Source organism: Tenrec ecaudatus, chromosome 3, assembly GCF_050624435.1.
Source record: "Tenrec ecaudatus isolate mTenEca1 chromosome 3, mTenEca1.hap1, whole genome shotgun sequence".
NCBI lineage: Eukaryota > Metazoa > Chordata > Mammalia > Afrosoricida > Tenrecidae > Tenrec > Tenrec ecaudatus.
In genome coordinates, this window is record NC_134532.1 from 100306448 (window position 1) to 100330307 (window position 23860).

At 44.7% G+C, this 23860-nt stretch overlaps 1 protein-coding gene across 1 annotated transcript in view; it reads left to right on the forward strand.

Moving 5' to 3' along the window:
- Window positions 1-23860, forward strand: part of PDE5A (phosphodiesterase 5A) — a 130846-nt gene that overhangs the window by 62008 nt on the left and 44978 nt on the right. Inside the window, exons 9-11 of the mRNA XM_075543866.1 lie at window positions 7275-7450; window positions 9465-9524; window positions 23564-23710. Of these exons, the coding sequence (XP_075399981.1) occupies window positions 7275-7450; window positions 9465-9524; window positions 23564-23710 (383 nt within the window). The remainder of the gene's footprint in view (window positions 1-7274; window positions 7451-9464; window positions 9525-23563; window positions 23711-23860) is intronic.

The following is a 23860-nucleotide window of genomic DNA, read 5'->3' on the forward strand; positions in this document are numbered from 1 at the left end:
GATGGTGCTGCATGTCATTTCATTTCTTTTCTCTCTCGCTCTCTCTCTCTCTCTCTCTCTTTTTTTTGATTTCACAGTTATTTATTCAAATACAGTTTGTCAGTGTACAGATAGATTCAAAGGTTGGCTTCCAGAGCTTGGGAAGACATTCTATCTGGTTGGCTCTGGGGAAAGTGCTTCTCTCCTTTAACGTCTGAGAACTAGGTATGACTTTGAGAACTCTATAGGTCGGGGAATCCATCTCCTCTTAGGTCCAAAAAGTTCACAGGGAAGAGGTGCCTGCTCCAATGGACACACTTGGTTCCCAGTTCTTCATTGTTGGTCGGCAGCCAGGATCCCATCTCTCTGCCTGTTTATCTCTATTTTTATCTCTTGTAAGATGAAAGATGTAACTCACTAAGGATGTGAGTTCAGATAAATCCTCTCACTCTAGGGCCACAATTGACCTAGCCAAAATTACCTAATTCTCATGAGTGTTACCTCAAACAGCTTCATTCACACAACAAACACTACCGTGTTAGAGATGGGATTAATATCCAGAGAGATTTAAGGACTGATGGACATTACAAAAAGATAGGATCATCACACTAACTCTCCGTTGAAATGATCCCTGCATCACATGCGCCCCTGGAATTGATTGACAATGTGAGCAAAACGGGGTTGAGCTTGTCCCACTACTGCAGTGTCAGCCTCAACCCTTCCGTAACCCCCAGAAGAGGCTCCAGGTGGAGAGAACCTTGGGCTGCCAAGTAGCATTCCAGAGTGCCAGGAAATCCCAGGAAGGGGAACTTGCACCTGGGATAGTGTGCCTCAGAAGATCCTGCAGGACAGCCATGGAGACCCAGTTTTGCAAACAACATCCCAAAGGTGAGCTGGGAGCGGAGTCCAAGATCAGACTGAAGCAGGGAGATGGCAATCTCTGATCCCAAAGTGAACTAAGTCCAGGGAGGTCAGGGTGGTTAAGCTTCTCTGCTGCAGAGCTATGAGGAACTCATGATTCAAGCCATTCCTGAGGATCCAGGGTACTGTGGTGCTTGTTGCTTGAGCACCAGGACATGTCTGTCAAATCAGAATCCACCCAGCAGAAATTGGCTATCCTCAATGTCTTCAAGGGGGTCTGCAAGCAGCTGAACACTTGGTGGAGATGGCCCTTGAGGAAGGCAACAGAGTTCAGGTAGAGATGCTGCAGCTGATGCAGTCTAGTGAACTGAGAACCACATTGGACAAGGAGTTCTTCACGTGATGTTTGCTCAAGGGGATTGGGGAATTCATGATGATCCCAGAGAGGTGGAGATTTGTCACAGTAACCGTGTGTCCCAGGTGATGAGCAAGCCGACTGAGGCTGACTAGAGCCCAGGCAGAGTGCACTCACACTTCCTGGACATATCCCAGCTTCGCCATTTTCAGGATCTCCCGAATAATTTGAAGGTTGAGTACATTGCTCACAAACTTCAGCTTCTTCAAGGACATTTGTGGAAAGACTTTTTTTCTGTTTGACCCTCTTGGTGAGGATGTCATCTGGGAGGCCCTTTGGCAACACTGGTCTGCGACCACCTCCGCAGGGGCCAAAGGCAGATGCTTCTGCTTAACCTGGCATGATCTGCTTTGTGAGTCTTAGCCCCCAGCGATTGGCACCCAGAGACCCTGCACTGGCATCCAGACCACATGTTCCAGAAGTCAGTGTGAGTGTCCACTTGTAAATCCGGCCCTCTCAGTTCCCATCTTCTGGGACTATCCCTCTAGGTAAGCAGGATATCAAGGCCATCCAGTGTGGCTTCCAATCCTTGATCAAAGCCCCAAAGGGAAGGTGGGGCAGGGCCAGGCACCCACCATGGCGTTCACTGTTTGGTGTGTCTCCTGCCACAGCTGCCACGAACATGGGTGGGGAGAGGTCTGTAGGCAGCCACTCCAGAGAAGTGAAGGAGGCCTCATTCTGCAACACATTCTGGATAGCAAGGTCCAAGATCCCATGTGGGTTCCTGCCACTCATTCTGCTGCAAGATATGTGGAAAGTTGTAGTGGTTGGCAAGGTCTAAATGGTGGTTCTGATTTCCCAACAGAGGCTTCTAACGCATATGCTTGCACTAGTTGATATATACCAGCTGAGCAGGTCAAGTAGTTGCCTGCTTCTTCCAGGGCTGTGGAAGCTCTTCATGCTGATAAAGGCAACAACAGGAATCCAGACCAGACCTGTCCTCCTAGACCAGACCAGGGTCTGCTCACGGCTTGGGGAAGCCCTGGTGCTTATTCCAAAGCTAAAGGTTCCTGGCTCCTCGTTGGTCCCTCGGAATCCTTTGGGGCCCCTCTCCTGTCCTTTCAACCAAGGCCTGTGCAGACTGGAAAGAGCCTCGAGTTCTTAGGTCAGGGGTCAGATTGGGCTCTTCTGACTCACATAACTGCCAGTGTTGATGCATTCCCATTCCACAAACCAGATGGTGGTTGGGCTCCAAAGACTGGAAGGTCAGATGATGCCAAGATGCTTGCAGTATCTGTTGTAGCCATTGGCAACACCTCGGTGGAGGTTCAGATGGCAGGCAGTGGCTTTCCTGTCTCTACTGATCAATCCAGGTTGGGGCGTCAGCTGGCAGGCGCTAACCCTGAGGCTGTGGGGGCAGTTGGTGAGTCCATGATGAGTGAGAGCTGTGGCTGGTTGCTTCATTAAGGACTGTGGAGGCCGAGGGATCCAAGCTAAGCAGGTGATTTGGCTAGTTTCCCTCTCAATTCTCAAGGCCTGGAGATGCAGCCAGATGGAATGATGCAGCATGCAGGACTATCACAGGCCGGTTGGTGCAAAGGCATGTCGTTCCGAGGTTGCTGGAGGCATGGCAGGGCTCCAGATGCTCTCAGAGAGGCAGCAAGCAGGAGAATCTGCACATTCATTTCTAGACCATCACAACAAATGGAATATTTGCTTCCCAGGGCATATAAAAGTTGTGTTCGCATCGAACTGTCATTGAGTAAAGGAACCCAGGGGGTCCTGTAGCGGTTCAAACCCACCAGTTGATGATTCATTGGAATTATGGGAGCAGGCAGCTCCCATAAGATGTAGGGTTGGCACAGAGGCAGCTGATTTGAGGTGTTTTTTTTGGTTTTGTTTTGGTGGAGCGGGGGCTGGTTGTCTAGTGTGGAAATTTTTGAAGTATTGAGAGAATTTCATTACAAAGGATGATGACAAACATAAAGGGAGCAACACGCTTTTGGGAAAATGATACTGGGAGACGCTTGTCACAAGGTTGTCACAAACCTTACACTTGTTTAAAAAACAAAAATGTAGTACAAGTCCAACAAAACAAACATTGGAAGTGGCTCATTATGAAATTACTGCAGGTAATTTAACTGTGATATATGCTAAGAAAATTTTTAGATAAATGATAACATGTGGGGGGGCATTTATAATGCCAACAAAAAGTAGAAAACACTTAGGAATAAATTTGACCAGAAATATATAATGCCTACATGCAAGTAGCTAAAATTCTATTAAGTGACGTTAAACCCGTCTTAAGCAAAATAACATAATATTCTTGAATGCTAACAATCCATTTCTTAAGGCACCAACTCTCCCTTAATTAAATGTCTTACTATGTATACTTATAAGACTTTTGTGGGGAGCCAGGAGGGGATGTTCTTGACCAATGTTTATTAAATTCATCTGGAAGAAAGGCAGGTAAAAAGAATCGGCTGTGTGCAAAGAACTGCTAGGTCCAAAATTAAAATGATGTTGCAAATATAACAATTAAAAATATGGAGCCTGTGCTAAAAAATAAATCATGGCCACATTGGTGGAACTAGATAGAAAGTCTAAAGTCAGACTCAATTTTAGTATATATAATATTCATGTTCTTATTATATAAAATAACAGGGTCTATTATTGTTATTTTTTACTTCTAAGATACCACTGGAAGAAAAGCATTCCAATTTACATCCCAAAAGGAAGAAAAAAGAGGTCAATTTAATTATGACAGCTTGCTGATTTATAAGATGCATGCTGATTTTAATAGGTGAAAACTTGAAACAAAAGTCTAAAATAATCTAAAACCAGAATAGTTGTATGTTCAGGATAAATAAATATGAAGTTAGTGCAGGAGAGTTTGACTATTCAGATCATTAGAGAGTGGTTAGCTATTCATGTATAATTTAATAGTCCCAAATAACAGTTGGGGTCTAGATTAACTCAGATGCCAACAGCCTATAAAATCCTAGAAGTAAAAAAAAGCTCCCATATCATCTTAAAACGAGGGACCAAACAAGCAGCCATCTAGCTCAGAAGCAACAAGGCCCATATGGAAGAAGCACAACAGCCTGTGCGATCACGAGGTGTCGAAGGTATCAGGTATCAGGCATCATCAGAACAAAAAAATCATATCATTGTGAATGAAGGTGAGAGTGCGGAGTGGAAACCCAAAGCCCATTTGTAGGCCACTGGACATCCCCTCACAGAAGGGTCTCAGGGAGGAGACGAGCCAGTCAGGGTGCGATGTAGCAACAATGAATCATACAACTTTCCTCTAGTTCCTAAATGCTTCCTCCTCCCCCACTATCATGATCCCAGTGCTACCTTACAAGTCTGGCTAGACCAGAGGATGTACACTGGCACAGATAGGAACTGGAAACAGAGAATCCAGGGTGGATGATCCCTTCAGGACCAGTGGTGAGAGTAGCAGTATTTGGAGGGTGGAAGGAGAGTGGGTTAGAAAGGGAAAACCGATTAAAAGGATCTACATGTGACCTCCTCCCTGGGGGACATACAACAGAAAAGTGGGTGAAGGGAGACGTCGGACAGTGCAAGATATGACAAAATAATAACTTACAAATTATCAAGGGTTCATGTTGGAGTGGGGAGCAGGGAGGGAGAGGGAAAATGAGGAGCTGATGCCAGGGTGGAGAGCAAATGTTTTGAGAATGATGAGGGCAATGAGTGTACAAATGTGCTTTACACAATTGATGTATGTATGGATTGTGGTAAGAGTTGTATGAGCCCCTAATAAAATGATTTTTTTTAAAAGAGGGACCGTCTATTTCTAAACACTGGTTAAAATCTGCAGTGTTTACTATGACGGGGCTTCAAAAAATCTAGAAACCAAATAAAAAGCATAGTAGATTTTTCCCACTAACTCTTTGAAACCCCCTTGTCTGTTTGACTACTTGAGAAATAAAATATTTTTCCAACAAAATAATCAAGATGGCAAAGGATGATTGTAGGGGGCGTGCATGCCTACGAGGTAGTGCAGGAAAGGCTTGCTCACTCTGACAAAGGGTGCAGGTTTGGGGACGGGCGGGGGTGAAGGAGAAGACATAGCCATAGTTAGGATGCAAGGTCGAGCCCCTGCCCTACCATAAAACCAGGATTAAATTTGGGATTGGCTACAACATCCCATCTCTGGAATGGGATGTTGACGGAAACAGAATCAATGCTGTGATTTGAAAGTCACCTTCCCCCTTCAGTCGAATTCCCAGAAGCATCTTCCCTGCTGACAAAGCTTCCCAAGCTGTTGTAGGGATCACCTGGAAGGGTGTGTGACGAGTGCCGGGTGAACTGTATTGTTAGGCTCTGGGCTACTAACGGCAGGACCGGCTCTTGGTTCCCGTAATGGTTTACATGTCGGGAACGCTGTGTAACGTTGCGAGGAGTCACAGAGGACTCGGTGGCTGTAAATTTGGTGTTTTGTTTTATTTATTTAGATAATCTGTATGGGAGCAGACAGCCACATCTGTCCCAGAGTGGCTAACAGTTTCAAGTGGTTGGCCTTTTCGGTTAATTTAATAGTTGGATGCTTCAGCCACTGTACTACTAGGGCTCTTTTTACCATACATACCACAAAGTCAATGTCATCTAGTTGGTGACAGCTTATGTCCATCCTGTCGGGCAGGGTAGAACTGCCCCTGTGAGTTTCCAAGACAGTAACTGCTTATGGGAGTAGAAAGCCGAATGTTTCTTCCTGGAAGCGACTGCTAACATTGCTGCCATCTTCAAGGTCAGCATTTTGAAACCACCAGCCAGCTGATTCATGGGAGAAAGTCGCAGCTTTCTACTGTAGCGTGAGTGTCAGAAACCCACGGGCAGGTCTGCCTTGCCCTGTGCAGCGGTTCTCAACCTGTGGGTTGTGACCCTTTGGGGGTCTAAAACCTGTCACAGGGGTCGCCCGATTCATAACAGTAGCAGAATTAGAGTGATGAAGTAGCAACAAAAATAATTTTATGTGGGGGTCACCACCCCAAGAGGAACTGTATAAAAGGGTCGCAGCATGAGGAAGGGTGAGAACCACTGCCCTATGGGGTGGCGATGACCCTGAATCAACTCCATGCCACTGAGGTTTGGTGTCCCTTACATAGTTTGTCTTTGATGGGAGTCACCATGGCAATTGCCATTTAGTACCTAGTTTTTCTCAATCCAAACTCATTATGTCTTATGTCGACTTTTTGCAATGGTCAAATAAAACATTTAGCCTCTGCCACAGTGGGCCCCTGGTGGGAGTCAGCTATTTTATATTGAGAGACCTAATGGACAAGGACTTGAACAACAAGATCTTTGTTTTACCAGGAGATAGCCTAGCTCACCGAGCTCCTCAGAGAGACCGCTAGTCTGAGAATCCCAAAGATCACCCAAGTCAATAAAATTTTCTTAGACTGTTGATAAGATCTTCCATGCATGTTTGACTCTCTCCGAGCAGCCACGGCGGCTTGAGGTTATGTAGTTGTAAGTGCATAGCCGTGTTAAGTCATTCACTCGCAGTATCAGAAGCTGTCTGCCAATGTGACTGCCCTGGACACATACTTGAAATTTGAGAGGGTCTCTATGAATTGCCAGTTGCCTGGATTCCACTTTTTTAGGGGGTAATTAAGTTTCCAATTTCTGGTTTCTCGGTAAAGAAAGTCAATCTGTATGTCTCACAATTCTGATGTACCTCAAAACCGTTCCCTTGGCAAGTATACAAAAATCCAATTAGTGTCCAAAGGGCAGATCGTCTTTGGGGACTCAACTGATCTAAAATTCGCAACAGAGCCTGGAAGGAAATGGTCCTCTGGGAATGTTTGAGCACTGGCAACGTACGTCTAGGATGCTGTGAAAATGGTTCTCATATGAATTCATCTCGTATGTTTTTCTAGCATATATGTGTGGAATTGGGGGTGGGGAGAGCTTATTTTGAGCTGTCAAGCATTCCTGATGGAAAAGTGGAAGAAAAACTTTGTGCTTCTGTGGTTTAGAGTTGTTTTTAAAAAAATAAAACTGTGGATCATTAATAATAACATTTCCTCTCTATTCCTGACCATTATAGGGGTTTGCCAACTGGTTAATAAGATGGAGGAGAATACTGGCAAGGTTAAGCCGTTCAACCGAAATGATGAACAGTTTCTGGAAGCCTTTGTCATCTTTTGTGGCTTGGGGATCCAGAACACACAGATGTACGAAGCAGTGGAGAGAGCCATGGCCAAGCAGATGGTCACCCTGGAGGTAGGCTGAAGCTTACGGGCCTCCTTGGTCTCTACAATCAAACACACAGCATTTTTTACCTTTTCATGGGACAAGCCCCAGTGTCTTCTATTCTCATAATAAGTGTTGATAGAGATGCTAACATGCACATTATCCCCAAAGACTTTGAAAAAGCTGTTAAAGGTCATGTATGTGGCCAAGCCATATTCTCGCTATCCTTTTTTTACTCTTTCATCCTCTGCTTTTTCTGCAGAAAGCAATCCTTGTCTTTAATAAGCCCCGCTCTTAAATCATCCTGATACTATGGTCTACCTATCCCTCCTCATCTCTATGCAAGCATTTTTTTTGGGGGGGGGGGGAGCAGGGAGAAAATGCTGAAAGACAAAGGGAAAAAGGAATGGAAATCTTAGACATTTTTAAAGCATTAGACCAAGAAAAGGGAGGGGGGAAAGTCAAATGAATAGAATTGTTTCACCTCATAATTAAACTTCACCTTGGAAATTTATACATATTGAAATAAATCTGAAGTAGGACCTGGAAACCAGATTGTTAAAAAGATCTTCCCAGGGATTCTGAAGGAGCAGGCAGGCTAGTGGACCAGTCTCCTCCACAGTGGTGGATTCGACCGTAGATAGACAGACCTGAAACAGGCAGGGACCTCTCCCAAGGAGGACCACACTGCCCAAGTGGTGCAAGCCCTTCCTGAAGGTATTGCTAATTGCCTTGAAAATGTTCACTTGACATCACGTGGATGTTTCAGAGCCTCACAGATCAATCTGGGGACAGAGAGGTGTCAAAGAACAAGCGTGAAACAGGTTGCCTGTTGGCCTGTGCTGATCTAGTTAACCTGTTCTGACCTAGGAGAGACCAGTGGGGATAGAACAACTTTTCCTCTGACTCTCAGTCAACATTCCACCCAAAGAGCTGGAAAGACTTACATGATCTGTGAGGGCACTTCACAAAGTTTGGTGAAAACAGAAACTGAATGACAATGGATTTTTTCCCCATGAACTCTTTGAAGGCAAGATGGACCAATCGCGTTAGATTCCAATTTACTTTCTAGGGCCCCTCACCCTGATTATCTAACATTCATCGCTATTAGAATTAAACAAGAGACCTTGTAATATGCACCTTTGGAAAATCTGTTTTAAATATATACATGCACCCAACGCCTGAGCGAGACAGAAGGCAGAGTGGCCCTGCTTGTGGTAAATGATGAGTGCCCAGAGGTCCCCTGAAAGAAGAGGCCTGATGATCTGCTTCCCCTGTTAGCAACCATTGAAAACCTCTATGGAGCATCATCCTACCCTGGCACACGTGTCACTGTGACTTGGAATCAACACTCCTGCCATCTCTTTATCAAATGCTCCCTCCCCTTCGTATGCGTATGCATGTGTTAGCATGTCAGCCCAAGGCAAGGCATTGGAATCCCGCACTCTTCAGAGATGTTTGTGGTAGAGTTCCTGTCTTCTCACCTCTTGAATCTTGAGTGCAAAAGACTCATGAATCTGGGTTAATGTGACACCCCAGGCAGACAGTGTTTCTGAAATGAATTCTACAGGGTTTAAGGCTTCACATGGAAGCCTCTTCTAGACTCATCCCCACCCCCGGCAAATATTAACATTAAAATGTAGTTTGTACAAAGGTGGTTCTTTTCCTATACACAAGCAAAAATAGCTATGACCTGTTCCTTTTGCCTCCTTGCTAGGTTCAAAAAACAATTGAAGGTAAGAAAATCCCAGCCAAGTTTGAGCTAATAGCTATTTCTCCTGTGGCTTATAAATAATGTACATGTTGTATCAACAACACCAGAATGGAAATTATTAACATTTCTTTTGAATGCAGGGTGTCTAACTTTTGCGTTCTAAAGCAAGCCTTTGAATCTAGAGCTGAGATTCCCGTGCTTGGTGGAAGAAAGCAGCAGAGTTTGAGCTTTCTGAGGAGCCAGTCATCGCTCCAGGAAGTTTCAACAGAACTCCAAGCTTGCATTGTAGTTCTGTCGGATATAACCATTGTTTCCTTTATTCTCCCCCAGGTTCTGTCATACCATGCTTCTGCTGCAGAGGAGGAAACAAGAGAGCTCCAGTCTTTAGCGGTAATTCACTTTCTTCTTAAAAATCACAAGGAAGAGACGAGCCAGTCAGGGTGCAGTGTAGCGCCGACAAACATACAACTTTCCTCCAGTTATTTAATACGTGCTCCCCTACCTCCATCCCCACGATCATGACCCCAATTCTTCCTTACAAATCCAGCTAGACCAGAGCATGTACACTGGTGCAGAGAAGAGCTCAGAACACAGGGAATCCAGGAGAGATAAACCAATAATGAGAATAGCCATACCAGGAGGGTAAGTGGAAGGTGGGGGGAGAAAAGGGAGGCAGATCACAGTGATTGACATATAACCCACTCCCAGGGGAACGGACAACAGAAAAATGGGTGATGGGAGATAGCAGTTGGTGTAGTACGTGCAAAAAAATTTTTTAATAAATTATCAAGAGTTCATGAGGGAGGGAGGGAGAGAGGGAGGAAATGAGCTCAAGTAGAAAGCAAATGTTTGAGAATGATGACGGCAACATCTGTACACATGTGCTTGACACAGTGGATGGATGGATGGACTGTGATAAGAGCTAGAAGTGCCCCCAATGAAATGATTTTTTTAAAATCACTAACTCCAAATATAGGCAAGCAATAGAGAAATATGCTTTGTTCCTGATACTTGCTTCTACCAGTAATGATCCTGTAGACATTGAACCAAATTTGGTCACTATTGAGATGGACACTCATAAAAATTCAGTCAGTTCCCCTTTCCTGGACAGGCACATCATCTGTGGTACAGAGCAAGAATAATACCTTTCATTGACAGGGTACCCAGTAGCCCTGGTTTATGCTATTCTGGTCACTGCGATGATTTTTGTGAAAGGTTTAATTTAGTTTTCAGTTCCTAAGAACTAGACTCACTGCCCTGAAGTCAATGCTGACTCCGAGCACCCCTACTGGACAGGGGGGAACCCCCTGTGGGTTTCCGAGATGTTGCTCCTTGTAGGAGTAGAATGCCTCTTCTTTCTCCCCTGAAGCCGCTGGTGGGTTCACACTGCTGACCTTGCACTTCACGGCCTCTCTTGGACATACGCCAGTATGCCTCCAGGGCTCCTTTAAATGACATCGGAAGGCTGAATGCAGAGACTGAGGAAGGAGAAAAGACCGCTGAATTTAGTGATCGCGTGATTGACAAGAGAGCACTTTGAAGGGAGTAGACTTATAAAATATAAGAGCAAGGGAATCTAGATGTTTTTTGCCTTGTTCTGATTAACAGAAAGTAAAGCAATATCTATGAAAGGTGTTGGCCGACCTGTGGACTTTTTAATTATTTTTGTTTTTGTAACAAGAGTTGCTGATAATCTAATAGACAGCTTATTCTTAGACAAGAGGGACAAAAGAACTGGTTGTGAGACTCACCACGCAAGACAATGAAGAAACATGGAGCTTGAAGTGACCTGGGCATGAAAGACATTCCGTTCATAAAGACAGGCTTACAAAGGCAATAATCATAGCTACAATTATTGAGTATTTCTTATACTCATATATTTGGCTTATTCTTTGTGTGTGAATAGCTATGTGTACTTATCCACAACCTACATATAAAAATACGTATCATTTGCATTGTGAAAGGGAATTTGAAGTTTAGAGAGTTCACATTGCCCTGTGCCACGCTCAGGTAAACGTTGCAATGAAAACCATCAGGTTGGTGATTCAAACCTACCACCAATCCATGGGAGAAAGATACGGCTGTCTGCCCCTGTAAAAATTAACAAAGCCTCAGAAAGCCTTTGTGGACTTACTGTGAGTCAGAATAGGAACTCTATGAACGTGGTAGAGCGGATTCCATGTTCAAAACTACAGGAGAAAGCGAAAGCTTTCTAATCCTATAAAGATTTATGGTCTAGGGGAATCCACAGTAACAATTCTACTCTGTCCTGTTGGGTTACCTTGAGTAGGAATTGACTCAGTGGCAATGAATTTGAGTTTTTAGGTTATTCAAATTCTCACATTCCCTGTGTGTGGCACAACTAATTAAGCACTGAAAGGTTGGTACAAATCCACACAAAGATACTTCAAAAAATAGATTTGGTGCTTTACTTCCAAAAGAGTATCACAGTACTAGTCCGGAATACATGCTCGTGCCAGGCCTCAGAATTAGCTGGATGGCAACTGGCTTGTTTGTACGCTTTTGGGGTCAGGTTCTCCAGAAGCTGTTAAGTGAAGATAGTTGTCGTAGGTGGCCTGGAGTACGTTCCAACTCGTAGTGACCCTAAGTCCAGAATGACACGCTGCTTGATCCTGGGCCATCCTCGCGTGTTGTTTTGTCTGAGCCCCGGGTTCATCCATGGTGTCCATCCATCTTGTCAGGTTTCCTCATTTTCACTGCCCCTCCACTCTACCAAGCATGATGTCTTCCTCCAGGGACTGGTCTCTCCTAAAGTACCTGAGACAGTGTTTCCCCTTCCTCACCTCCAAGGCCCATTCTGGCTGTACTTCTTCCAAAGCCGATCTGTTTGTCCTTTTGGCAGTTTGCAGTCCTTTCCGTAGTCCTCCCCAGCACCCTAGTTCAAACGCATCGATTCCTCTTCAGCCTTCCTTATTCAGCGTCCCGCTCTCACAGCACGTGAGGCGACTGAAAATGCCCGGCTCAGGTCAGGTGCACGCTAGTCCTCAGAGTAGCACCCTTGCTTTTCAACACCCTGAAGAGGCCTTGTGCAGCAGATTGACCGAGCGCTGTACATCATGCTGTCACCGCCATTGAAATTCAGTCAGAATAGACGCAGCGCTCATCAACACCCATGACACAGCTCAGGAGTTAGAACAAAAAGACATGGAGTGAGCGCTTTAGTCATTCTCAGCTACATAGTGAGTCACTAACTACTGGTCTTTGTCAAGAACAACTGAAAAAACTGTGTATTATTGCACCTGCAAGGTTCAACGTCTACTGAAATGACTGTATTTATTTTTGTGTTCTTGATACTATTTGAAGTATGAGCCATGTTGTTTACATACATAAGTTTGCAAGGGAAAGGATCTTTAATCTCAGGCTTCATCAGCCAAGTTGTCTATTTTGTAAGACGGTATAGTTTTCAACTAAATGTGTACAGTGAGTTGAAACCAACACATGGACAAATACATTTGAGGTGCTTGCAAGCATTGTGGGGTTATTAATTTAGTTCTAAAATGAGGACAAGGTTACTTTTATCATACATTGCTTTAGATAAATAAAAACAAGGTAATAGAGTACTTTGTAAAGATAGTGCTCAAAATATCACTAGAGTGTAAACTTTGTTTCACACTTTAAAAATACAATAAGTCTTTCAGGGGGGTAAAAAAAAACCCTGAAAATTATCTTCTCAATTATGTTGATAATTTTAGCAAGAGAAAAACACTTTGAAATAACTGCAAATTGCTGTATTGCCTCATTGTTCAACCATCTGTTGTTCCGTTTGGAAAATCGGTTTGGGGCAGCTGGATTAGCAAGTTGGGGTCACACGTAGCCTGTAGCAAGTAATTCATTTAATTTAGTTGAAATTCAGCTTACTTCAATTCTAGTTTTCTAGCAACCAACTAAAACTTCCTGTGTCGGCGCCCCACCAGGGGTATGTAATCACAGTGTGCATTACTCAGTCATTAGCTGAGGCATTATCTGTGTGGCTGCTGATCCAAATTCAACACCTAAAATAAGTGAAGGGTTGGAGCAGACTATATCAAATGTTCTCTTGACTCATCTTTTTTTTTTAAATTCCATTAAAAAACATTTTATTAGGAGCTCATACAACTCTTATCACAATCCATACATATACATACATCAATTGTATAAAACACATCTGTACATTCTTTGCCCTAATCATTTTCTTTTTCTTTTTTTAATTTTTTTATCTTTTTTTTAATTTTAACAATTTATTAGAGGTTCATACAATTCTTATCACAGTTCATACATATAAATACATCAATTGTATAAAGCACATCTGTACAGTCCCTGCCCTAATCATTTTTTTCTCCTCTTTTCTTTTTTTACATTTTATTAGGGACCCATTACAACTCTTATCACCATCCATACATATACATACATCAATTGTATAAAGCACATCCATACATTCCCTGCCCCAATCATTCTCAAAGCATTTGCTCTCCACTTAAGCCCCTTGCATCAGGTCCTCTCTTTTTTTCCCCTCCCTCCCCTTTCCCCCCTCCCTCATGTGCCCTTGGTAATTTATACCTCGTTATTTTGTCTTGACTCATCTTTAAGTTAAAATTTTGTTCTTAAGAGAATTAAGTCATATAATAAAATATACTAAATATTTAGACCTTCACCCAGAAAAATCCCTTGGTAACAGCAAGGTCATTTTGCTGGCAGCAAAATGGAGTCCTTATATTTTCTGTTCTTGATTGACTCAGGTTTTTTCCTCCAGTTTAAAACGAATCTTCTCTTGATTTAAAATTGGGTCTAGCAGAAATTGAGCCCTTGACTGAGCATTTTACTTGTAATGCAATGAATTACACAATACCGCTCATAACGTAGTCTGTGTTACTTTCATCAGACGTCTGGGTTGGACCATGTAGGTAAGGGATATGGAAATCTAATGAGCACTTGCCATCTTAGCAGCCAGAACAGATGATCTCACCACCATCCAGAGCAAGGATCCCAGAGTGCAGCAAGACTCTTGGACCTCGGAGATGCTTGTATGCTGAATCCCCACAGCCCAGAAGACAAAGGGCTGTGACACCAGAGAAGAGGCAGAGCAAAGGCAGCAGCGCCAGAGCACAACACGGGGTGCTGTGGCTTCCTTTGCTACAGAATGAAAAAGCCGAGTGCCTTGCTTGCTGGTAGAGTGAGCTGCGTCCAGGCACTTAACTGGGGAAGCTAAGTTTGCTCAGCTAGAGCTGAGTTTCTTTTGGAGTGGAGTGCCCTTTTGGCATTTATTGGCAGCGCTCAAAAGAACTTTGTAACATTCCTTGTGCAGGGCAGAGGCCAAAGGGTCTAATGAGAGGGCCAGAGACCAGAGAGAGAGATGACTACAGGCATGTCAGAGATGAGACTGTCCTGACAAAAGAAGCACTGTCTACTAAGCATTTCTGCTTCTGAATTGTAGCCTGCTAATCCCACATGAACCCCATAACCAAGAATGTGGTCTGTGACTTCTGTGCGGCTGTTGCAATGAATTATCGAGTGTAGCAGAGAAGTAAAGGGTGCGGTCAGAGGGATGGCTAGAGTCCAAATCGGTAAGAATTTGGAGGGTGGAGCCAGGTTTAACCTGTTACCTCATAAATACTAGCCATGTGCTGACCCTTCCCAAAAATTGCTCATGCATGCATGCACTCCTCCCCCCTTTTGATGATCCTCAGCTACAAGTTGTCAAGAAAACAATAGGTAGATCCCATGATTGATCTCCGTATGTGCCAAGTGCTGTGTGCAGTTCTGAACACTATAGTTTAGGGTTGTATGGAACTAAGTAACCAGGTTATTAAATCTGCATGTATTGGGCTTAATTACAGTTACAGGTTTACTATAAAGTTTTATATATGAGCCTATGAGTATTTTCTCAGAATCGTGGTGTCCTGTGCCATCTGCCTATGATTCGAAGGAACCCTGGTAGTGCAATGGTAAAGCGCTTGGCAGCTATCCAAAGACTAGTGGTTCAAACCAACCATCTACTGGAGACCGCTACGTCCCTCTGTCACTGTGAAAACTTCCAGCCTTGGGAACCCTGTGGAGCATTTAGTTCTCTGCCCAACGGGGTTTCTGTGGATTGGAATGTGCACAATGGCAAAGGGTTTTTTTTTGGGTATCTGTGCAAGTAAGTTTAAAAGCATGACAATGAAATCTCAGAAACCTTTATAAGCCAAAAATATCAAAATGCGACACTTGTTTCTTGACACATCCTCTTCAGATGTGGTGTTCGCATCTCTCTAACCCTTACCTCAAAGCGATTGGATTTACACCGTGTCACAAAGGAACTTTTGGCATCCTCAAAGAACAAAACATGTTCCTAAAAGTTGAAAGCCAACCACTTTTTGAAAGACCAATACAACCTATCAAATATGATATAGTAATTTTGTACCCGCAGAGGGATTTCTTTATAGGTGGGTTCATTGAAATTGGAACTATCTTTTCCTCATAATATTTGTATTGAATAGATATCAGGGTGTAATATAACAAAATGCCTTTCTAAAACACTGAAACTAATTGTAGGATTTTGACATTTTCTGAAAGACCAAGTTCAGTAACTGCTCTTCTTTCCTGGCTTTCTGAATAGAGAATCTTTTCTTAACAGTTGGCTGTTAGGAATTGTTTCCAGTTTTCACAATTTTTATTTTGGTGAATTGACCCTTGATGCCAGAGACTGGAGGCAAGCAAAATGCCTTTGACAGCACTGTGGCTTTTCTTTGTGCAGAGATAATCCAATTGAGCAAATAATACAGCCGCGGAGCCATGTGTCTCTATTTTCGCCCGTGGTTACCAGAGACAGTGCCGCAGGCTAAATGTAAATTACTTTCATGAGGCAGTCACCAAGAACGTCCAATAACTTTAAGAGGATCATTGTATGTACCTCACCCACGTCTATTATTTTCCACAAGCACATTCTTTATAGGCTTCTGGAGGCCATATCCTTTATGAAAATATGGTCTCCTGGAACATTTCATTTCTCCACTGAGTGAGCAAAAAGAGCGACTTTGCCTTTTCAGGAAGGTCTGTTTGCCATCTTCTGAAGCTCAGGAAAGATTCTATTTGGCCCAAAGTAAGTTTTTTAAAAGTAGCTAACTATGGTTTTATACTCGATCATTGGGTCGCGGGAGAAGGATGTGGCTGGTCTGCTTCTGTAAACATCACCACCTTCGACACCACAGGACAGTTCTGTTTTGTCCTTTCAGAGTCAGCCCTGGTGGCATGGCGGTTTTTACATGTTGGCCTGCTCACTGTGTGAGGTTAGCACTTCAACTCCACCAGCCGCTCCTGGGAGAACGATGCGAGGCTTTCCCCTCCCGTAAGAATGCCCGGCCTCAGAAAGTGCTCTGACCGGTCCATCGTGTGACATGCTGTGAGTCAGCATCTGCCCACTGGCACCGGGCTTGCCGTGTCGTGGACTGCCGTGCCCATAGCATGGCCCTTGAGTGAGCCAGCAGCACTCGTCTGTGGCTGTCCTGTGTTGCTGTACTGTTGCACTCTGCTCTGTCAGGTGATGAGTTTCTTGGGTCACCACCATCCTCATCACCATGGTGCTAAGACGCTGAAAGCGTTTAAGTCATGGCATTCTATCAGGAGCTTCTAGTGTTCTTGAAAGACAGAATCAAAACATGAATGACAGGACAGGCAGAGAACTCTCTGCAGATGAAAGAAGAAATTAAAAAACAAAGTAAATAAAACATAATTGGGCTATAAGAGAAGAAGGCATCTTCCATAATACACGAGGAGGCAAAGTCACTCTTCTTGCGTGCTGTATGGTTTGGACGTTGTGCAAACGTTACATACAGGCAGTCAGTGGCTTATGAAGGATTTCCATTCCTGAATCTGTCTTTAAGTCTGTTTTGTACTGCAGTCAGAACAGGTCTGTGTAGTTCCTATCTAACATCAGTTAGTCCATTATTTATCTTGGATGGATTAAAAAAACACCTCTAACATAAGCGCAATCAGTAGTAGTAATAATAATGCTTTGAAGTGTCTTGCAAAGTAGCTCTTGTTATCACAAACCATTAGCACCACAAAACCACTGTTGTGCAGTTGATTCCTGCTCACAGCAACCCTGAACACCGAACAGAACGGCCCTGCGGCCTTTCGGCGCCGTGCGTCTTTATGGGACCAGGCTACCACATCTTCCTCCCGAAGAGCAACCCTGTAAGGTTAAAAGCACAGTCTTCGGTTAGCAGCTAACCACTACCTGCTCCACTGCCAGGGCTCCTTTTGCCAAGCCTTGCATTTGTAATATGATGCGTTCTACAGGGCTAGGACCAGGAACATATACCTGCAGTCAGTCATACCTTGCCAGACTGGAGACTGTGCCGTACACAGTATTTTATGGTTCTTTCTTTTTCCCAGAATCTTTCAAATGAGTTATTTCTCTTAGTCAAATCCATAGTGTATTAAGTTATAGGACCCCTCAAAATTTACCCTCAGACATGCCTAATGAATTGCTTGTACCTGGTGAATAGCAGACCTGGGGTAGATCTCAAAATTGTCACTAGGAGCTTGTTCAAGAAAACATAAGCTGTCTCCCTTTGCAGATTTCTAACAAATCAAGCTCTTACTTAAAAAGGATGGCAATCCAGAACTCTCTACATATAGCGGGCTCAGAAATACCACATACTTTATGCAAAATATTTTGCTTTATGAAATGGTAAGGCTAATGAGGTAATGATGTTTTATATAAATTCATCTTTTCCCGAGCCTTCTGAGACTCCGATACCCAGAAAGATATATTCCCATGTGACCAACAAAGAGGATAGCAATTGCTTAAAATGACTTCTGACTTTCTCATGACTTGTACGTAATAAATCCCAGCAGTTCTGAGTTACTACCCCACTCACCACTGGGGTGCTGTTGACATGTTCCTGCTGGGGTCAGCGCAGCAAGGCTAGAAGCAATAAGAAATACAGGGCGACCCTGATTTTAGAGCAGGGGCCATTCCCTAGTACATCTTCAAGTTTACATCTTTAAGCAGAATGTGTAGGATAGTTTGAAATGGTGCATAGGTCTTTATTTAGCCTTGCTTGATTGAGTGTGAGAAGGGAGCCCTACTGGCGCATTTGGTTAAGCGTTTGACTGCTGACCAACTGAAAAGTTGCTAGCTCAAAACCCACCATCCCGTCTTTGGAGAAAGTTGAGGCTGTTGGCTCCCATAAAGATTTACAGTCTCGGAAACATTAGGACGCCAGTTCTACTCTGTGTGTAGGCCAGGGTCTATGAGTCAGCCTCCACTGAATGGAAGTGAGTGGGCTTTCTTAGTGCCAGGAGACTCTGGTGGTGCAGGGCTTAAAGTTACCAGCTGAAGTCCACCAGCTGTTCCTGGGGGGAAAGATGCAGCGGTCTGTTTCCATGAGTATGGCAGCCTGGGAAACTGGCCCCGCCCTGCCCCCTGGGGGGGATAGTCACTGTCCACTTGGCAGCATTAAGCTTGGTGTTGCTCTTGTTTTAGCACAAGAGCCTTAAAACATCTTCCAGGGAAAGTGGATGAATTTCATCATATTTCAGTGGAGGGGTGAGCTTTATGCCACTGAAGGGCAAGTACAGACCTTTGGAGCCCAGAGACTGCTGATGGTCTCTCAAAGTAGAGGATACGGGAATTCAGGTGGAGAACGGAGAGGTGATCAAGCTGTGCTGGCTGGTCCTTATCTTGTACCTTGTAGAATCTCCTTAGTGAAGGAAAGCAGACTTCCTGATGTAAGAATGATGATGCCTCAAGGAAAAGACCATCTGCTCCCCTCCTCAGTGCCGGGCCTGCAACGACAGCAGCTGCTGCCTGCTCTGCTCTGCTCTGGAAGGTGCCTTCTTCCCACCTCAGCTCTTCTGAGCCCCACAGCCACATGTGTGGATGCTGACGGCTGAAGTAAACAACAGCAAAGCCATGTATCCCAACATGTAAACCCTTGTCTCTTCTTCTCTTTCCACCCCCTCATTAGTCTGTAAAACTAACTTACCAGAAAGCATATTTTCTTGAGACTTTTGGCTTAGGAAAAGATTTCTTGTAATAACCCAATATGCTGTGGAACTGTGGTGGCCCTGATGAGAAAGTGACTGGGCCAGGGCCCTCAGATCTGTGAGAGAAGCTCTGGGGTGCTCTGTATACATTTAGTGTTTTAACCTTTTTGCTTCACAGTAGACGATGCAAAGCAGAGTGCTGAAATAGCCCACATGCTCATAGGAAAGCTAGGGCTTTGGAGTGGGTCAGGTAACAAGCATTAAAGTAGGAGAAGCAGCTTAATCACGGAACTCATTCTTCTTGCCCCCCACCAACTTGAAGCCCGTTTTTGTCAGGGTCTCCTCAGGTAGTTGAAAATAGAAACAGAAGGCTGAGGGCGAGTGGTCAGAGGGAGGGGGACAAAGGGAGGGGGTACTACAATCCTGGTGCCCACCAGGGCCCAGCAGGCAACACTGATGAGAAGCCTAAGAGCTCTGTTCAGTCTGAAGGGGCTGGGGTCCCACACCACACCAGTTGCTGCTTCTTGAGAATCATGCAGCTCATGGAGCCTGGACTTTTTCAGGGAACCTGGAAATCCTAAATTTTAGAGTTAAATTCTCTCACCTTCTCAGAGTATAACAGAGACATCACACGGACAGCTCAAGTGCATGTGCCCCCAAGCCTTAGTCTTTCCAGTTGCCCATGTCCCTGCCAAAGCTGGACGATGAAAACAGAGTAATAGGTGTGTTCCAACTCTGCTCGCTCCCAACAAGGTATGATACGCTGTGAACGCAGAAGTCAGTGTTATAAATACAATTGGACCGCTCCTTAGACTTGAGAAGATGAGCCTTTGGCTCCCTTCCGTTGGGCGTGTCACCAGGAAAAACGCCCAGATGATAGAAAAGGGCATCGTATTTGGTGGGTGGATGGTCACTGGGAAGGAAGGAAGTATGTGGGGAAATGGATTCAGTAATAGCCGGAGCAGTAGACCAACCCCCACCCCCAAAGCCAGCCCATCAATGCTTCGAAGATGGTTTCGGACCAGGCAGTGTTTGGTTCTGTTACGCATTAGGTCACCGTGAGTTGGAGCTGTCTTAATGGTCACTAACAACAACAAAACAAATTTCTTGACATTTTTTTTAAAATACTGTACCAAGCAGTTTGTCAATCCAGTATTCCAGCTCTGGTTAGTGCGCCCTACCTCCTAGGAAACCCTGGGACCTTAAACCCAAAAAACTCACCCCCAAAAACCTCAAACTCGCTGCCATTGAGTCGATTGTAACTCACAGCAACCATAAAGGGCAGGGTAGAACTGTCTCCCTGAGTTTCTGAGACTCGCTCTTTACTGGAGTAGAGAGGCTCCCCTTTGTGCTGTGCAGCAACTGGGGGTTTCAAACTGCTGACCTTGCAGTTAGCAGCCCAAGGGAACATTTCAAAACATTCATGGGAAACTTCCGTTACTTGCTTATTCTGTGTTTCCATGGACTTTTTAATGCTCTGCACAGAGCTCATTGACTCCAGATGAGCTAGACAAATGGCTCGTCTGTCCTTCTGTTCATTTAATAAAGATTTACATTAACACATGGATGGCTCATCAACACCCTGCAATATGCAGATGACACAACTGTGCTTGCTGAAAACCAGGAAGGCTTGAAGCACTTACTAGTGAAAATCAAAACTGCCTTCTGTGTGGCTTACATCTTCAGACATAGAAAAATCCTCACAACTGGACCAATAAGCAATGTCATGAGGAGCGGAGAAAAGATTAAATTTGTGGAGAATTTCATTTTACTTGGATCTGTAGTCAATGCTCATGGAAACAGTCAAGAAGTCAGATAAAAGAGTTGCACTGGGCAAATCTGCTTCTAAAGACCTCGAAAAATGATTCAAAAGCAAAGGTGTCCCTTTTTCTGAAAATTAATCATAATAATAAAGCCATGCTTTCTAACATACTGAATCAGAATTTCCAAGTGAGCATTTTTAGTAGGCATTCCAGCTAATTCTTAATATCAAGGTGGACCAAGTATCATGGGAGACAAGGTTCCCTTGTTGACTCCAGGATAGTGGTTGTAGCCACTCTGAGAGCCCTGGGCTGGAATCCTCTCCAGTCCTTAGTAAGCTGTGCTGCCATGTGGTAGGAGGTGGGGGTGCTAGCCCCCACCACTGACAACGGGTTTGATAAGCACCATTGTATGGTTGAGATATATAAATATTATTATAAAGTCATCGAGAGCATGAGAGATAGAAGAGATAGTCAAATACTGGAGTCAGACACAATTCATGGTAGTATGCTCACCTCCTGGATGGCATGATCTTACCAGCCAGGTCCGCACACCACGTGGGCCAATGCTGGGTGGGGCAGGGACCTGGCAGGATGCTCGAATACCTGGCAGGAGGTTGGAGGACCCGTTTATTGCTCACCAATGGTTATATCTACTTAGGGGGGTGTGATTGCAGGTAACTGCACATGACAGGAAGGTGCAGTACCATAGGCATACACATTACAGGAAGGGTATGTACAATGGGCATAGGCGTAACAGGAAGGGGATGAGCTAAGGCTGTGCTCATGATAGGAAGGGGAGGAACTAGAGACATACATGTGACAAGAAAGGCAGACCCTAGATTCATGATGGGGGCCTAACCTTGGCCACCCTTGGGCGGGCCTGACCTCTCTGGGGTCTCCTACAAGGAAACAGACAACTACTATCCTTATCAGAAGGGAGTGGGCCCTACTTGTGGGATAAACAGTGGTGTCTGCTTGCTCTAGATGGCTGATAGCTCTTAGGGAGAATAACCCCTGACCTACTTCTGATTACCTCCAAGTATATAGTCATTCCCAAGCAGCTAAGTTTGGCCTATATTTGGGGGAGACAACTTGGGAAAAATTCTTCTGTTTCCCACACTGCCATGGTGAAATCCTGACTCAGGGTCAGAATCCGCGTGAAGACTTTGGTTCTCCGACTTCTCAACCACTTCTCATACCAGCTGTTCACCTCTGGGGCACTCTTTCTCTGTTGGGTTTCATAATTCATTGCAGTGTTCACAGAGGCCTCCCAGAACCACCAATCCTACAATAGCAAGATTAATTTAACAGATAAGGGTATACACAAAAGATAGGTTTAGCATGAGGCCCAGCACGGGTTCTCAACCTCTCAAGAGAACACATGTAAGTCTCAAAGAGAACCTGTTTAGCCTTCCAGAAAGCCAGCTAAAGCAGGTCAGCGAAGAAGAAGACCATCAAGGAGCTGGATGGACACGGTGCCTGCAACAGCAGGTCAACAGAACGGCACTGTTGTATTCTGTTGTGTGTAAGGCCGTTGTGTGTCGGAACTGGCACTGAACAACAGAATTCTCCATTCATTCTTCAGTTTCATCAGGAAACGTTCTCTAGAATGTAATGTGGTGGGATTTGCTGTCAGCCAATAGGTTGTTACTTTCAGCTGGCTCCTAGAAATGCCCAGGCAGCCAGCTCCCTGGTGGCCCCGGCTCATTGGGCAGCCCTGGCTTAGGGCATACCCCAGGTCTCAGAGTGTTAGAGCGTGTGCCTCGCTGGTGGTCAGCCTTTACAGTCTAAGGCTGTCCTGTGGGCATGTCAGTTGTCTCTCTCTGTTCTGGTACTGTCCGGGTGGCTGCCTCCATTGCTGTTGCAGGATTACCAGGCCTCGAAGGTTCCCCTCGCAGGGCCTCTGTGTCCAAAGGCTGCACTCATGATCAGGAGACTCCATCTGAACCCTCTGACTTCTAGACCTTTTACCAGTCCCTAGACTCAACCTTGCCCCCCCTCCCACTGCCCCAAGTCTAGGTAAAAGTGAAATACCATGTATAGGAGCTGATACTTACACAATTGGGAGTTGAAGGGCTTTTAGGTGAGGTCATTCTGTACCCCACACACAGGCAGGAAAATTGTCTTCTTGGTGCTTAAAATTTCCATACCTGGAAAGTGGAACGAGCATTTCCAAGGTTGTTCTGAGAATTAAATTCAAAACGCTTAGAACTTTATCGTTGTCCGATACACTTTATTCCCAGCTTATAGCTCTGAGACAGGCCCAGATATAATGGCTGAATGGTTACATTGAATAAATACGACCAGGGACGGACTCACACTCCATCAGGAGTTTCCTGGCATTTCAGGCAGTGATCTCAGGAAGCGCGCACCCTCCTCCTCCTCCTCCTCCTCCTCCTCCTCCTCCTCCTCCTCCTCCTCCTCCTCCTCCTGGCCTGCCTGAGACCAACACAGCTGTTGCTGTGATGTGCTGTGGAGGTGGTTCCCACTTACTGCCTCGACCACATGTGGTTCGGTTTTAAAAATTAAAATCTGAGTAGCTCCTATATGAAAGGATTCCTACTGTACAGGATTAAAAATAGAAACTAAACAGATATTCAATTTCCTTGTCGCAACATCAGGGAGCTCTGTGAATCACCACCGGTGCTTTCACTGATGGCTGTATTTCATTCTCTTCTTCACCCCTGCCCTCAGGCTGCTGTGGTTCCGTCTGCTCAGAGACTGAGGATCACTGACTTCAGCTTCAGTGACTTTGAGCTGTCTGATCTGGAAACGGCCCTGTGTACAATCCGGATGTTCACCGACCTCAACCTTGTGCAGAACTTCCAGATGAAACATGAGGTAGGAGCTTTGGAGCAAAGTGCGCTTGCGTGCATGTGTAAGAAATGATTCGTTCCTAATAGAAATAGGAAACAGAAATGTTTAAGCTTCAGTGAGCAACATGCTGTTATGGATCGAATTATGCCCCACCACATCCCCACCCCAAATATA